This window comes from Agelaius phoeniceus, chromosome 4, assembly GCF_051311805.1.
Source record: "Agelaius phoeniceus isolate bAgePho1 chromosome 4, bAgePho1.hap1, whole genome shotgun sequence".
In the NCBI taxonomy this organism is placed as follows: domain Eukaryota; kingdom Metazoa; phylum Chordata; class Aves; order Passeriformes; family Icteridae; genus Agelaius; species Agelaius phoeniceus.
In genome coordinates, this window is record NC_135268.1 from 50,081,766 (window position 1) to 50,098,338 (window position 16,573).

The following is a 16,573-nucleotide window of genomic DNA, read 5'->3' on the forward strand; positions in this document are numbered from 1 at the left end:
GACTGCTCAGCCGGTTCAAGGGGCTTCGGGGCAAGAACAGCAAAGGCCCTGCAGCTGCCCCAGCGCAGCAGCATGCACAGCCGGAGCAGTTGCAGCCGCTGCAGGACGGTGAGTGGTGGAGCTGGGCCACAGGGCCGGTGCCTGCAGCCGGCCTGGGCCCCATCCCATCCCATCCCATCCCATCCCATCCCATCCCATCCCATCCCATCCCATCCCATCCCATCCCATCCCTGTTGACACACCCATGCCCGGGATGGGACAGGGGCTGGGGCTGCCTCCCCGTTGGGCATGCTCCGTGCCCTGGGCGCCCGGGGGGCTGTACCTGCCTGGGGAGCGCAGGGCTGGGCTGTGTTCTCCGGCCTCTCCCGCAGCCCCTCAGCTCTGCCTGCGCTCGCTCTTTGGCAGATGCAGCCAGGGACCGGACTCAAGAGCAGGAGCCCACCCGTGGTCGCTTCCGGAGAGCAGCGCAGGTACCTGCGACCATCCCCACCTGGGCCGGGCCTGCTGGCACTGCTCGGCCGGGCCCCGCGTTGGAGCAGACCATGGAACGTCCCTCTCTTCTTCCCGCCCTTCCCTTCTGTTGCAGACACTGCGGAGGTTCCTGCGCCTTCGGCGGCGCACAAAGACCAGCGGCCCCACGCCCGAGGGCACAGCCGAGCTGGGCCCCACGCCCGAGGGTACAGCCGAGCCCGGACCCGTGCCCGAAGGCCCGGCCGAGCCCGGACCCGTGCCCGAAGGCCCGGCCGAGCCCAGCCCCGCGCCCGAAGGCCCGGCCGAGCCCGGCCCCGCGCCCGAGGGCATGGCCGAGCCTGACCCCAGGCCCAGCGAGCTGCGGGCAGAGGCTGCTTCCAGCACTGCATCCTCTGACCTGGCCGCCAGCTCTGACTGGGAAACCGACGAGGGCTGGGAGGAGGCTGACATGGCCCCGACGGAGGGCATGGCCACCACCAACACCATCACCCAGGGCATCCCAGAGACTGAGGCCATGCCCACGCTCACTGTGAGTCCTGGACCCACTCTGGAGTTTTTCCAGAAGGGTTTTTATTCTCTGCAGCAGCCTGGGGCTAGGGCTGAAGGCCTCTCAGGATCACGTGGCCCCTCAAGCCATGTCTGCTGGGCCCCCTCAGCCCCATCACAGTGGGCTGGGAAGGCGAGCACTTCTGGGGGGAAGCTGGGCAAGTTGCTCCTTTGGACAGCACTCCAAGTCTTCCCCATGCCGCTTCCTCCAGGTGCAAGCCGTGGTGAGTGCCATCCTGCAGAGACTCACATCCCGTGAGTCTGTGGACGCCGGGCTGCAAATGGCCATTGTCAGCCTCACCGAAGAACACCCTGCCCACGTTGTGATGAGCCTCCTGCGCTGTGCCCCAACGTGTGACGGGTACGGGGCACAAGTGCCTCGAGAGCTCGGTGCTCACCGGCCCGTACGGCCCCTCGCCCTGTACAGCCTGTCCGGCGGGGTCTGCCAGACGGGCGGAGAGCACCGGCACCCTCGGGCCCCTCTGTTTCCTGAGCCTGCTGCCATGCTCCCTCCCGGCCCCACGCAGCTGCACGGGGCACGGTACTGACGCACAGCTCTGCTCCCACAGAGCCGCCGCGCTGCTATGGAGAGCCATGGGCACCTCAGAGGTAGCCGTGGAGGAGGTGTTTCCAGCTCTGCTCTCTGCAATAGAGGAGCAGCCACCGTACGGCGGCTTCCTCTGCAGCGGGGACAACGAGGCCGTCCTTGCCCTGGCTGTGAGTTTCTGGAGATGGCCTACGCTGGCCCTCCAGGTCACCTTCTCAGAAGCTCTCCATGATCTCCCCACCCTGTAGCTCCCTGCCTGGGCTGAAAGCTGGGCTAGGGCCAGCAGGCTGGGTGCTCCCCTGCCTCTCACCCCCGGCCCTGCCTCACGGACACCTCGGCACTGAGCGCTGCCTCGGGGCGCTTTGTCTCTTGCAGGCAACTCTGGTGCTGTGGAGGATTGCAAGCATGCCCGAGTGGCACTACGCAATCCTCCTTCATTCTCCACGCCTGTTGGTGGCTCTGCTCTTGCAAATTGTCACCACCACGGAGCAGAGGCCAGAGGACGTGGAGACCCAGCGCTTCTGGAGAGCGTGCCGGGAGGAACACGGCCTTCCCAGCGAGCCCAACAGGTGCCAGTCGCCCTGTCCTTCCCACACCCTTGCGGCCAGGGCCAGTGCTCCCAGAGTGACCTGGCCTTGGCTCGGCACACAGGTTTGCAGTGCAGACCATGAAGGCTCTGCTCTTGCGACTGGGCTTTGGCAAGAACCTGCTGGCTCTGGAGCACAAGCAGCTCTGGGACACCCTGCTCTGTGCAGACACCCAGCACTATGCAGCGGGCCTGCTGGCCAGGTGAGATCCCCTACTCCCAGCCGCCACCGCCACCGTTTGTGCCCCGTGCCCGGAGTGCCCCACACAGTCCCGGGGGCTTGTAAGCGAGAGGGCCTCGTCACCGAGGGAGGGCCGAGCAGACTGCAAAGGGCCGGGAGAGGAGGATGCCCAGCAGCAGCTGCCTCCCAAGGGGCCCATGTCCCCTTGCGGAGTGCTGGGGAAAGATGGGACCTCTGTGAGTCACTCCTGGGAGAGGTCTGCCCGCCCGGCTCAGGGCCTTGGTGCCTTTTTCCCCTGCCAGGGAGATGCGCTGTGGCTTGAGCCCCTTGTGTCCCCACATGGCCTCACACCTGCTCAGCCTGCTCGTCGGAAAGCAGCTCCGCTGGCATCTGCCTGCCCTGGCGTTCTTTGTGGAGGTGAGCCTGATGGCCAGCGCTGCCTGGCTGAGCTGCCTCTCAGCTCTCTGGCCTCTGGTAGCTGCAGGCCGCCTGGGAGGCTGCCCGCGCCCGCTGCTGCTGCTGCCTGGAGCCGGCCCGCTCCCCTGCCACTGCCCTGTGCCTTTCAGCTCCTGGAGTGTCTGGACCTGAGCAAACACGGTCCCAGTGCCCTGTTGGTGCTATCCCGGCACCTGCCGAGCCAGCACAGGGACAGGCTGCGCCTGGAGCTCAGAGGCCTCGTGGTGCTCAGCAAGGAGCCCTCGCTGGTGAGAAGGGGGCAGTGGCTGAAGCCGCGCTGGCAGCGTGGGGCTGGGGAAGGGAGACCTTTGGGCTTGGCTGGGCTTTGGCAGCAGAGGCAGCTGCTGCCAGCTCTCCCGACTCCCGCTTCAGCTGCCCGAGTGCCCCAAGCAGCTGTTGGTGCTGCGGCCAGTCACGGCTTCACAGCACAGCCTGGTCTTGCACACAGGCCGGAGGAATACGAGGCCTCTATCAACACCTGGTGGAACTGCTGGCCCATCCAGATGCAGAGATGGTCGGGATGAGCCTCTCTGTGCTCACGCATGTGCTCCAGGACAAAGACCTTGAGATACCCAGCACCGCCGCCCTGAAGCTGGCTGAGTCCCTGCTGCCACACTTTGAGAAGGTAAGGCTCTGCACCCCCAGCCAAGGGCACTGGACGCTGCCTGTCTGGAAACTTTGTGCCCTGTTCATTTTAGGGCCTTTGCCCCAGTGGGTCTGGAGTAGTTGGTGCTTAGGACTTTTCCTTTCCTCCAGGACAACAGCCATGTGCAGCTGCTCTCCATTCAGCTCTTCGGCAAGGTGCTGGAGCTGGGAGTGGAAGAGAGGGAAAATCCCCTCACGACAGTTGTGAGCCAGAGCCTGCTCCCTCTGTTCTTGCGCTGGCACCACGAGGACGTGCACGTGGCCGAGGTGAGGTTTGGTGTGATGCTGCCGCATCCCTGGCCGGGGGCTCGGCCGCCTCCTGCCCCGGCGCCTCGCGGGCTCCAGCCTCCCCTGGCCTTGGCACAGGGAGCCGGCTCCCGTGTGACTCACCTGGGCTCTGGTGCCACCTGCGGCTCTCTGCTGCTCTGCAGGCGTCTCGCGAAGCCCTGCGTTGTGCCGCCCGCTTCCTGAGGAGGAGGGATCTCCAGGAGCCGCTGAGGAAGAAGCGGCGGATGAAGTTCGCCGAGAGCCTGGTAAGGACAGCCCGGGAGCCCCAGCCGCAGGCTGGACTGGAGAAGCCCCCCCTGCCCCCGGTGCTCAGTGCGGGGGGCTGGCAGCTGCGCCCCTGCCCGGCGCCGCCAGCCTGCATCCCCCACGCTGCTCGCTGCCCTGGGCCGTGCGCGCCGGCTCGGCCGGTGCCGGGCGCAGGGAGCGCCCGGCCGAGGGGCAGAGCCCGCTCCGAGCCATCCCTGCCGCCTCTCCCCGCAGCTGCTGCAGGACGAGAGCCGAGCGGCCGAGCACCTGCGCTGGGCCCTGCCGCACCTGCGGAGCCCACAGAGGCCCCTACGAGAGGCGGCCGTCAGGTTCCTCGGTGAGCCAGCAGCCCGGCGCCCCTCCCCGCCTCCCGGCCCGGCCGCTGCCCCGGCAGCGGGAGCCGCGCCCGGGCCGCTGCAGCCCCGCCCGCCCTGGGCGCTGCCGCCGCCCTCCCGCAGCCGTGCCCTCGGCCGGCAGCGTGCGGCAGGGGCCCGGCACGAGCTCTGCCCGGCAGGAGGGCGTGCGGCCGCAGGGCTGGCAGCGCCCGTGTCGGGCAGCTGTGCCGCCTGGCGCCGCCACATGCTCTGTCTTAACAGGGGTGGCCGGAGTGCTCATGATGGGGCAGAAGGAGGAGCTCCAGGTCCTCAGTCAGGGTGAGTCAGGGCAGCCGCGTGGGGGGCACAGCCCGGACAGCTCTCTGGGACACGTGGCGGATCCGTGGCCAGCACCTTCTGCCCGAAGCCCTTGTCTCCCGCTCCCTCCTGGCCATGGCGAGAGCCGGCCGGCATGGCCCTGGCAGGAGGCTTTCCTTGGATTCCCTCAATTTGGCTTCTGACCGTGGCTCTGTTCCTCTCTCTTCCAGCTCTTCAAGCCCTCAGGGAAGACGAGAGCCCATCCTCCATGAACACATGGATTCAGATGAGATTTGAAAGAAGATCTGAAGAACTTCGTTTGTCTCCTGGACCAGATGTACCTGTACCGGCCTCCTTTGATGACTTCCAGTTCCCATCGAAGATGGGACCACCTGCAGAGCAGAAGGGACCAGCTGCAGCTCCAGGCACGGCTCTGGCTGCTCACAGCTGAGCCTGTGCGAAGCTCCAGCAGCTCCTGCCATCTCTCTCCCTGTTGGCAGCTCCTTCCCTGCAGCCCTCAGGCCCTGCCCATGCCCTTTTTTACCTCCCAGCTCACCCCTTCGCTTTGCTTTCCCTTAATAAACTGTTTGTGTTTTTCACTTTACCCGCATCTCCGTGGAGTTGAAGCGGCGCAAAACCTGAGCCCGGAGACACGCAGGGCCCTGCTGCCGTTCTCCTCCCTGCTGTGTTCTGTGCACGGGCAGAGGAACAAGGGCAGCTCAGGCTGCAAAGGTCCCTGTCCCGCTGCTCCAGCTGCACAGCAGCATGGAGTTCAAGGGCGTGCTGAGCACGCTGAAGGGGAAAAGGACCCTGGGTTTTAGAAGAGCCAACTTGAGTGTGCTCCAAACCCAGCCGTGAAGGATTCCAGTGCAGGCATCCACCGAGGGCAAAGGAGCTTGTAATGGCAGAAGTTTCCACCAAGAGCTTCCTGAAAGCACAGCGATGCTCCATCCCTACACAGGGACAGGAAGAGGGCAGGACAAGAGACCACCGTGGCCTAGCAGTGAGCTTTGGGTGTGCCGTAAAGCAAAAGAAGCAGCAGCGGCAGCGGAGTGGCTGGGACTCGGGAGCGCGACCGTCCCAGCGGCCGCAGCGCTGTCAGGCAGCGCCTGCACGCTGGGCGTGCTCCCGGTGGCTCTGGTCTCCCCAGAAGTGGGGAATCAGGCAGCCCCTGCCTCAGATCTAGTCAGAAACCCAAGCAAGTGAGACCAGAGGCAGGGGCCCCTTCCCGTCCCTCTGGGGCACAGCTGCAAAACAGCCGCTGTGTCTTCCTGCGCCTGTGTCTGGGCTGTGCTGAGCCCAGAGCCAGCCAGCTTGGGCTCTGCTGTGCCAAGAGCGTTCTGGGCAGGCAGGCAAAAGTGCTGCGTGCACAGTGGGGAAGGGGCTCACAAGAGCCTCCTGCGGGAACTGGGCTCCGCTCCCTGGCTGGGAACAGCCTGGTTTTGCTGCCGTGAGCGCAGGCAGGAGTTCAGGCACTTGAACAGGCAGCGGACACCTCTTGTTTCTAGGGGGCCCAGGGGCTGCGCGCCACAAGGGGCACGAGGAAAGAGACTCGGGAGAAGGACGATGAGCTCGAGCTGCAGTGCCTGTGCTACAAGGTGCAGAAGTAATTCAGCCTTGCCAGGGTTTCTTAGGTGTGTGTTGGTGTTCCCCGGAAAATGGACACATCTGGGGAAACGCCTTTGGAAGACTGCTGCTGGGACCCAGCTGTAATGTTCTACGTATAGATTTTCAATTCTTCATGACTTTTTCACCTTTACTGGAACAGTGTACTGCTTATTTTATTCTTTCTCTTTGAATTTTTTAAAGTTTTTCTCATTATTACATACCTCTGGTCTTGCTCCAAGGCCTTTAATTACCAACTGAAATATTCTCTGTCACAAAGACATTTTTTCTTGCTTTAAATTGATTCTTCAGGCATGAAAAATCCTGTGGCTGAAACAAGCTAAGCAGATTCTTGTGTACCTTTAAAACAAAAAATAAAACCTTAATAATCTGTGTCTCGTTTGTGCCATGCAAAATAGATCTGAAATTCATTTCACATAGAAATTGTTATAAAAATATTATATATAGAGATGATAATAAGTCCATGTTAGTTTTGGTGCCCTATTCCTTTATTCTACTCATGGATTTTTGGCTAGTTTAATCCTCTTCCTGGCACTGTGTTTGGGTTTTGGTGAGCAAGGGTGTGTTTCTTTAGCTGCTTCCTTCCTTTATTTTCCTAAACACCTAGAATACACCAAGTGCTTTTTCTTGGCCTCTAGTCAAAGGGTGTCATCAGGTTGCTGATAAAACACTTGCACTTTGTTATCTCATTTTTTTTCCATAACTTGCATGTGAACACAGCTTTTCAGTGGCAGAGAAGCATATTAGCTATTAGGGGCTTGAGTGATGAGGGTGGTTTACATTATATACATGGCTTTCACATGCAGTGTTGAACAGACTTTTTTCAAAATCTCAAAAATTTTAAGCTTCATGTATCTTTTTGAATAAGTACTAATATGGTATTGCATCAATACTAACATTTTTTTTTTAATTTTGTTTGTAGACATAAAATGCGAAGTAAGTATGCCTAAACTGGTAATTCTTTAAAGCCAGGGGTGGTCTAGTTTATTTATTGTGTGATGTCTAATAGAGTAGTGTCTCTGTTTCTTGTATGTGACTGAAGAAGCCAATAGCTTTCATATTAGAAATCACTAATTGTAAATGTAGACTTAAATGTGTATTGGCAAAGCATTGCAAGCCTGCAGTCTTACAACAAGGGGTGTAAAAAAAAAATTGAATCAAGGTCATATTTATCATTAAATATTCATATTCTATTTATTTTCTTGCTATCTTATAGTAAAATAAAAGAACTTTTTAAAATAACTAAGGAACATTTTTAAGATCACCAAGTCTCTTCTCACAAAGGGAATGGTGAAATGTCCTGGAGTGATAAGTAGGTGTTTGCTTTTTAGCTAATCTGAAAATTATGGCTTTCAGAGAAAAAAGAAGACAGCACATACATGATGTGACCCTTGTTCTCCTCATTGATAGGCAAAATAAACTTCTAAATCTTGTGGCTAAAATGCTATTCATTTTCTAAAGAGTGTGCCTCTGTTACCAATACATGTCTCAGTACGTCTCTGGTAGCATAGCAGTTTGGAGCACAGGATTACTTGGAAAAGGATATTTTAAAAAGTTGTTCAAAAGACCTGTTGAACAGTTGTCTCTGGGATTGGCATGAGTCTACCATGTGCAGAGCCAAAAAAGTAAGATATGAGGAGAAAAAAAAGTGCTGTGGTATAAAAAGCATTTAAAAGTCATCATCAGTGAAGGTATGTCTCGGGTATTCACAGCACATGAGTAAACAAAGGACTAACATCTACCAGAAAGCTGAAGAAATAGTAGCAATATTCTCTCTGGGATCTATTTAATAGCATGGTTTTTATTAAAGAGTGGGAAAAAATAGCGTAGAAAATACAAACCCTTTCAACAGCGTCATGAAAGAATACTCAAGTAAGAGTGCTAAAGTTTTAAGGATGGTATTTCCTTGCCTGTTGCATGCAGGTGCAATTCCCTCAACACTAAATGTAATTAATGATATGAGTTAACAGCAGAAAGCTCCCTGGAAGAATCATAGATTTTGGTAGTGAAGTGAAAATTACTTAACTCTCTACTCACAGGAGATAATGGGTTATGTCAAATGATGTTGATTCATTGTTTCTTATTTTTTTAATGGCAAACTTACAAAAGAAACTAAATTAATTGCTTTCTTATTTCATTAACAATAAACAGCTGATATTACTGGAGGCAGAAGCAATAATTTGTAACAAATTAAAGTATTCTATGAAAATTAGCTGTATAATTTAACTTAGGTAAATTATTAACGCTATTAAATTGTTAGAAATAAGCCACGTGAGAATGAGTTACAGATTCCAAACATGGATTCATTCAGACCTGAATAAAAGCATTAAAATGAAGATCAGTCCTGAACTATAGGAAAATCAGTTGTGCAGCACTGCACAAGTGCTTAATTTGGGATATTTAACAGAGTTTAATTTAAAAAGGGATTTGAAAACTTGTTGCTTTCTGATACAAATACTGGAGAGAAATTCCTCTGGGTATGAAGGTCCTGTTTCTAGTACTGTCACTAATTGTTCTTAATAAATCTCTTGTCTGAATTCTGGCCTTTCTGTCACATTCATGTATCACTTGTATTATGAAATGATATTAAAACCATTCAAAACCAATAGTGCTGTCTGTTGCTGCAAACAGATGAGTCCCAGCAAAGATGCCCATCAGCTGGGTATGATCTGGGTATAGGGAAATCTCGCAGATTGTGAGGAGGATGGGACCCCTACTCTCTCCACAAAAAGTCCAATTGAACCATAAAAGGTGTCAGTATTTATTGAAACTTCATCCACAGTTTTGGTAAAAGATTTTTATGCTGGGGCCTGTTTCCAGAGCTAGAGGCCTGTATTGGATGTTACTCAGTGTAGAAAGCTATATACATAAAATATATATTTCTGTAAAACATATAAATATGTACAAATGCATGCACAGCCCCACATGTGTGTACCTGCACATACATGGGCCCTGCAGTAGTGGTGAAGTCCATTGAAATAAATGCTACTGAATGCATCTGTAGCCAAGCAGTCAGTCTTTAGCAAGTCAGCCTTCCAATTTGTCCTGACCACTTTTTAAATGTGTCTTATTTCACTTTTTGTAACAATTATTAACATTTCCTCACATTTACTCATCATTATTATCTTTTGCTGACTACTTATTTCAGCTTTAAAAGAGAGTTTCCTAAGACATGAGAATTGATATTTCTATCCTCAAGGAGGCAGTGATTGATATTTCTAGGGGCTTCTCTTTTTCTGCATAAGAGCATGTCTTCCATATGCGTATATGCATAAAATTTGCTTCTAATGTCCCAGAATTCAGCTTAGCACTCTATTATGAAAGAAAGATGGTGAGGTGTCTCTTTTTCTACACAGCCAAGATATGTAGGGAACAAAAGGTCCCTGTCTCATTGCAAAGCAACTCTTAACAGTAGTTTACAATTAAAAACCATCTACCAGAGGTTTTAAAGAAGGTCTCAATTTTCTCCTTCAACCAGTTTGTATTCTACCATTCAGTCAGCTTGTGTTACTGTTCTGCAGAAGCACATCAAATTGTGTGAAGCCCAAAATATTTAAAACTGTGTAAACTGAATGAGCAGTTCAAAGGAAATATTTTCACTCACCTTTTGATATAAATAAATACAGCTTATGCAAGAGTGGTCCCCAACAAATAAATTCAATGTTAATTCAGATGTTGATGTGGTTTCTATGTGCCATTTCAAGAAACACTGTATTGAAATAAACTAGGTTGGAATGACAAAAGCTTGACTAAATTCAATAGGGAGAGAAAAAGTATCCACAGCTTCTTGACCAAATACAGAGAAAGTTAATTTCCTTCATGTATTCCTCTATATGTTTTGCATGCAAAATTCAAAACGTAGTAATAAGAGTTCTTTTCTGCTGGAAAAGCATCACTATGAAAATGAAGTTCTTGCCAGCTGTAATACCAGTCTTTTAAAAGCCTGAGATATCATGTGTCTTTAGAAGGAGATATCCTTCTAAAGACACATGAAGCTGATGAAGTTTATTGTAGATTTGGTTATTAACATGTTAATATTTCAGGTGCTTTTATAGTTTACAAAATTTAGTCCCAACCACTATGCAAAAAATACATGCCGAAGTTTTGGTGTTTATGTCTCCTGTGTATTGCTCAGTTTGTTAGAAAATTATCAGTGAAGTGAAAAAAGCGAACACAACTTTTTCTGCATAGCACAATAACAATTAAAAAAATGAGCTAATTTGCTAATTTGGAGGTAAGAGCTATTCTAGTCAGAAGGTGATGAGAGAAACACAAACTTTCCCAAAAGATAATAACTGTTTCATGAAAAGCCAGCCAATCTAGTCCTGTGAAATTCTACATGTTCTAGCTTGGTCTGGCATGAGCTATTTAGCTCTTGCTTTGTCTCTGAGAGGGAGAGAGAGTTTTGCAGATTAAAACCATAGCCTCCAGTCTACTGGGACCAATCAGCTAGTTTATGTTTAAATTGTTGCAAGAAATTGAATTAAATATCCAGTACTCTAGCAAGCACATTTAACACTGTCAAAGAGCTATCTTTAGCCCTCAAGGCATGTAATTACTAGCTCTGGTCCATAAGGGAATTTCATCCTGAGAGATTTTAATTATATTTCAGGAGGATCCTCTCTGCTACTGGTAGTGGATACATCCTAAACAACATTCAACTTCTTGCCAATGGGATACTGAGGTTTCCAGAGAGTGGAAATTCATATCACTGACATGTTAACATAGGACAACCCATTTATACCAGAATACTGTTATATTACTCTTGCAGGTACTTGTTATTTCTGCTTTCCTAATAGTAAGAAAAATTAATAACTCATAGAAAGCTCTACCATGAATAAGACTCAAGCAATAAAAACTCCATCCAGCTCTGTCAGTCATTCAACTCTTTGCAGTATCAGTGTGTCTAGCTTATTAATGAAATAGATTTTTGCTTGAGAATGGCTGCTTCCCCATAAAGTTATGAAAATATGCTAAAAGCAGCACGATAGGCTCTTTTCCACAGAAAACTATTGCTATTATTTATTTCTTCAACATCAAGGTGAGGAAAGGAGAGGTTTTTTTCACTTTCAAGTACTGTCCAATACTGTATTGTCAAGTACTTTCCATATTTTAAAAAGCTGGTCTGGTTTAAACATAAATAATTTTCCTCTATTGATGTTTTTTTTTCCAATTGGGCAACTCATGGATAGCACAACTCTCCAGGTTCAAAATTTACAGCTGACACCTGCTTTAATTTTCTTCCTGCTTCCCTGATCAAAAGTACCATGACAAATAAGGTTGATGAAAATACTTACGAGCATTTTTAAATACAAAATTTCACTGTTAAATGAAAGTTATTTAACCTTGTGCTTAATTATCTATGGCAATCAAGCTAATATTCTGAGCACATAATTTAAACTGTGATTTGTGTAATTAAAAGTTTTTGTAAAAATATTTTTTTCTTCCACCAATAATGAATTTTTTTCCTCTTCTGTAAAATTAATTTCCTTTTCCCCAGTAGTACCACAATGTATTTTTCTTCAATGCCTACACACTTAAATAATTTGCCTCATTTAGCACTTAAAAAACAGGGAAGCTCAGGAAAAAAAAGAGGAAATACGAAGTCCAATATGATACAGCTGAGCGCTTAAGATCAAACGATTTCAGGTAATATAGATCCAATCTGGTGTCAACATACAGGAAAGTGTAATCCAAAGCACAATAAACTTGCTTATCTGCACACTTCTGAATGAACACTCTTATCGTGTTACTGATTCTAGGAGTAATAATTTTGCATTGGAGGAATTGCTTTCCACTATATCTTTAGGCAATATTTGTCCTCAGCTGTATTCAAACACAGAATTTTGAAGAACTACTTAGGACAGCTGTCCTGCTGAGCACCCCCAGTTATCAGAAGGGCAAAATGGTCTGACCTAAACCATCATGATGATACTCTTTCAACTGTTTAGTAACAAAGCATGAAGAATAATCTCAAATATATTTAAAGTCTAATTCATTTAGTTTCTCAGAAATTCTGGCTGAGAAAGTGTGTTAAAACAGATGCATTACAAGCACCAAGCAAAAGACAAAAAAATGCCTGGCAGTACTCTGAGAGTGCTGTATGCCATCAGTGGAATTAAGAACTTACAGTCACCAGCTGGTAACATGCACAGCTCTTCACGTGCATCAGATACAAGCAGAGGACATGCGGCTGATGTTAACAAAGGAAGATGAAGTATATTTTCATTAAAAAAAAAATCTTCAAAGTTAAAGATCATTGAATCACCCTATTCTACTTCCTTGTTTTTTAAAAGTAATGAATGCTAGTCAGTTGCTATATGTGCTATATGCTATATGTACCTTGGAACTATCTGGTTTTTTATAACAGTGACAGCTTCACTGGCAAGAAAATCCATCTATGCAAATAGATATTATTAGGTTGTTGTTTTTACAATCATGTTTGCCATTATTTCTTATTAATTCTGTTCCTTTTAATTTAATGTTGCATTGAGTGAATGCTATTTCCTTGTCTAAAAAAAAAAAATCACAATTAATGTATCTGAATGGCAAGATGGCATTTTTTTTGCCTGAGAATGATAAATACATTGTTGCTAGGAAACAGTTTCCAAAGACAAATTTTTTGAAGGACAGCAATTTTATGCATTTTAAAAATGTCCCAACTGTAATCTCAAAGCAATGCAAAACCAGAAAGTTCCCTTATGGGATGGAGAGACTCTGTAGGCAGAGACAGCTAGTTAGTAACCTGTTTTACTAGATAACCCTTTTATTACATATCCTTATTTTACCCTCTTCCTATACCATGTAAAACCTTTCTGAGACTATAATTCAAGCAGTATTCAAGCATGATTGTAGCTCCCACTTTTCTGGCATATAATCTGACCTTCACAAACATTGTCCATAAGAACAAAACCAGGTTAGCTCAGAAATGGGCATAGTCTTGGGCTCTGATACCTTCTGGGCCACAGCTGGGGCTCCCCAGGAGTGCTGGCAGGTGGCAGGGGCAGAGCTGGGGGTTGCTCTGGTGCAGGGGGTTTTCCAGGTGCCTCACTGTCCCATCTGGGGTGCCAGAACTGATGCCTTGAGAGGCTGACCTGAAACAGAGACTAGGCAGAGCTAAAGGAATAAAGTAGGTATTTATTAGAAAAACTTGATGGATACACCTTGGGCAGTACAAGAGCCTGGCCAGGGCTGCACCCAAGACGGACCCAAAATGGTCAAAGTGGATGACTGGTCAGGAGATTTTACACTTGTATAAGTTTTGGTCCATTTGCATGTTGAGGTTAATTATAGCTTCAGGTTATGAAGTTCCATCCCTCTTGTTTTCTCTCTTCAGTCCACCATTGTTTATACTTTTTGGGCCTGAAGTTTGTAATGGTTGTCCTTGGTTCTCAAGCTGGAAAAGGATTGTTTTGTCTAATTACCCTGTGAAGAGGGATTATTAACACTTAATGTGAAGCTCAGAGCTACCCACTTAGGCAGCACAGAATCTAAAAAAATATGAAAGCTAAAACTTAAGGCATCATGGCCCATCCTCAAAAGTACTGATTTGCATATTTGATGTATATGTATGTAAAGACTGGGTAAGTCTATTTGGAAAGTCTCAGTAATGTGCCATCATGGCAGCCTCAGTAAAAGCTGGGTGAGGTGACAGCTGCACTGAAATTATTGACACAAGAAAAGTTTCTGTATGGCCCAGCTGCTAATATGTGAGATTTTTATTTACCTTTAAGTGTCCTTTTATTTTCCTTTACAGTGTCTTTTAGATGACACTGATTTGAGAAGACCAAATGCTACTGTGCCTGAACTTGCACCTCTGCAGAATATTCTATCTAGTTTTGCTTCTTGGGCATAACTTTAGAGAATTCACTGTTCTGCACCTGGTCCCAGAGGCCCTCTTGTCAAGTCTGGGATCTTCCCACACTCTGGGCTCCAGGCAAGGTGAAACCACCACGTATTCCCCAGGGAGGCAGTCACACACTCACCTCACAGTCCCTGTGCTCTTTTCAGGGCAATCCCTTGTTCATACCTTCCCCGCCAGGCTGTCCTTTGCCCTGGGACATCTCCTGTAATAACACCCAGGCTGCATTTCAGAAGCATCTGTAAGAAAAAATCCAAACCTGCTCCATCTGCTGCCCCTGTTCTGTTTCAGGGACAGTATTTTGCAGCAGCTATTTTCTGATGAGAGGTTCAGGCACAGCCATGGGAGGCAAATAGATCCTCGGACACCTGCAATGACCATGGCCAGTAGAGGATGTATCCTTCATTAGGCTGATGGGAACTCCCTGGACTCAAGGCAATTTTGGTGCAGAAAAAGGGAGTGCCTGTGAGCTCAGAACATAAAATTACATATGTGCAGAGAATTTGGCAGTAGCACCCTAATTATTGATTGGTATTCTCAAGTAACATGAATAAATACTTAGCAGTCTGGCCAGTATTCAGGTTCCTCTGATTGCTTCATTTGCCAACATCCAGATGAGATTTTCCAGTCTGTCCTGTAAAACTGCATTTTGCTTTACCAGAGACAGTTGTTTCCCAAAGATAACTAATTCACACAGGTAGTGAAAGTCTATCAGGAGGCAAAAGAAATGAGGTAAAGGCTCTGAAGTCAGAGCTCAAGGGATGCTTGGTTGAACAAGAAAAATGCTGCTGAGAGATTCTAGCTGTGCAGGTGCATTAGACAAGGTATCTATGTAATGATCATTTTTTTTTCACTGAAGAGTAATTCTACCACTCCTTTGGTCCTTACAATGGAAATGAGTTTGGGGTTTATTTTTTAATGTGAAGCTTTAATTACTTTCTTCATGTAAACTTGCAAATTTAATAAAATTTCCATTATGATTAATAGAATTTAGAATACACTATAAAATACAAAAAGTGCAAAATATATGTGGGCAGAGAAAACATGTATAGTGCTATCACTAATAAATACAATGTTGCAGATGCATCACTGAATGCAGGACTTCCTTTGCATGACATGTTTCTTACTTCAGAATTTTTGATCTAAGGTAAAGAAACAATAGCAACACAAAGCTGCCCAGACAATAACTATATAATTTTTCATTGCAATACATTTAAAATGAAGTATTTGTTATCATTTAAGACTAATTTAAGTATAGAATCATAGAACCATAGAATCTCTGAGGTTAGATAAGGCCTCCAAGATGATTGAGTCCAACCTTTGACTGAGCATCCCCATGCCATGAATCTCATACAATTTGCCTCAGCCCATTGATCCAGCCTGTCCAGGTCCCTCTGCAGAGCCTTCCCTGCAGAGGAACAGCACTCCTACCCAACTTAGTGTCATCTGCAAATCTAGGAAGGGTGCACTCAACCTCCTCATCCAAATGATCTTTAAAGATAAAGTCCTGTTGCAAGTTGTCCTTGTTATATAGAGGTAGGAGTTCCCGAATATACAAATTGAGAAGCATATTTCTCTGATTTTAAAGTTTTGTGTTTTTACAATAAGTAAGGATCACATGTACTGGAACTGCATTTATGTCTGAAATAAGCACTAACATTAAAACAAAATGGGCAGGGTGACCAAAATGAAATATGCTTAAATATCTCAGAATGTAATAGTGATTCCTAAGTTATGTCTCTTGGCCTCTAAACTAATGGCTAAATAAAAAAAAAATGCCATAAGTATCCAAGTTGACAAGTACAGTCCCAAAAGGCTTCACTAGCTGTTTAGTTAGGGTGATTATTAAACTAATAAAATCTAAAAGTTTTGGTTTTAGGATCCTACAGATTTTCAGCCCCAGAAACGGCAGTATCAGGTATCCCATAGTCCTCACTTAAACTCTGAGAGTCCTACACAGTCCTTAGGGGCTTCTCAGCCCTCTGAGGTTTCCATTCTGTTGGGCATTCAGTGTTGATATCCAGCCTTTTGTAGGAAAATTCACCAATGCACTTCACCAAAACTTGGCACCAAACAAAAGCTGTACAGAACATTAGTGTCAAGCATGCCCTAGCAGCCACAAATTGTGTTCTCGTTTAAAATATCTTTGAAAGGCAAGATATTCAGGAGGTATTTCATGTATTCAAAATGTTTTTTCTCCAGGATTTTTTTTGTCAAGACACGAAAAGAGAATTTTTTTACAACTACAATTGGATTGCCTTGTGCCTTTTCTCTAGATAAATTAACTAATTGTATTTGTTTCCTCTTTCCTCTGTGCGTATATGTAGAAGTAATTAAAATGTTTTATATATAGGAAGAATGTTTTCAGTTTTGGTATGATCAAGTGTCACTGGAAGAGCAAAGTTCCACCTTTCTTGAAATGAAGTATAACAACAGATGTGTCCTTCTAAATTCAGAGGAGCAGGGAAAGAAAACTCTGTTCTTTTAC

The 16,573-nt window shown here is 47.5% G+C and overlaps 1 protein-coding gene across 1 annotated transcript; it reads left to right on the top strand.

The window, feature by feature from the left end:
• The first annotated feature begins 1,611 nt into the window (after window positions 1–1,611).
• LOC143693865 (uncharacterized) lies at window positions 1,612–8,913 on the top strand. Its single transcript, XM_077176622.1, has 7 exons — window positions 1,612–1,734; window positions 1,940–2,215; window positions 3,236–3,412; window positions 3,705–3,965; window positions 4,201–4,303; window positions 4,563–4,619; window positions 4,829–8,913. Exons 1-7 carry the CDS (start codon window positions 1,612–1,614, stop codon window positions 5,047–5,049), a joined length of 1,218 nt encoding a protein of 405 aa, XP_077032737.1. The 3' UTR covers window positions 5,050–8,913.
• The last annotated feature ends 7,660 nt before the right edge of the window (window positions 8,914–16,573 follow it).

Excerpts from the sequence above, each read along its gene's own strand:
- LOC143693865 (XM_077176622.1), top strand. The coding sequence starts at position 1,612 with ATGGGCACCTCAGAGGTAGCCGTGGAGGAGGTGTTTCCAGCTCTGCTC. Across the intron at positions 2,216-3,235 it reads GGCCTTGGCTCGGCACACAG|GCCGGAGGAATACGAGGCCT; the intron begins GTTTGCAGTGCA and ends TCTTGCACACAG. Across the intron at positions 3,966-4,200 it reads TGAAGTTCGCCGAGAGCCTG|CTGCTGCAGGACGAGAGCCG; the intron begins GTAAGGACAGCC and ends CTCTCCCCGCAG.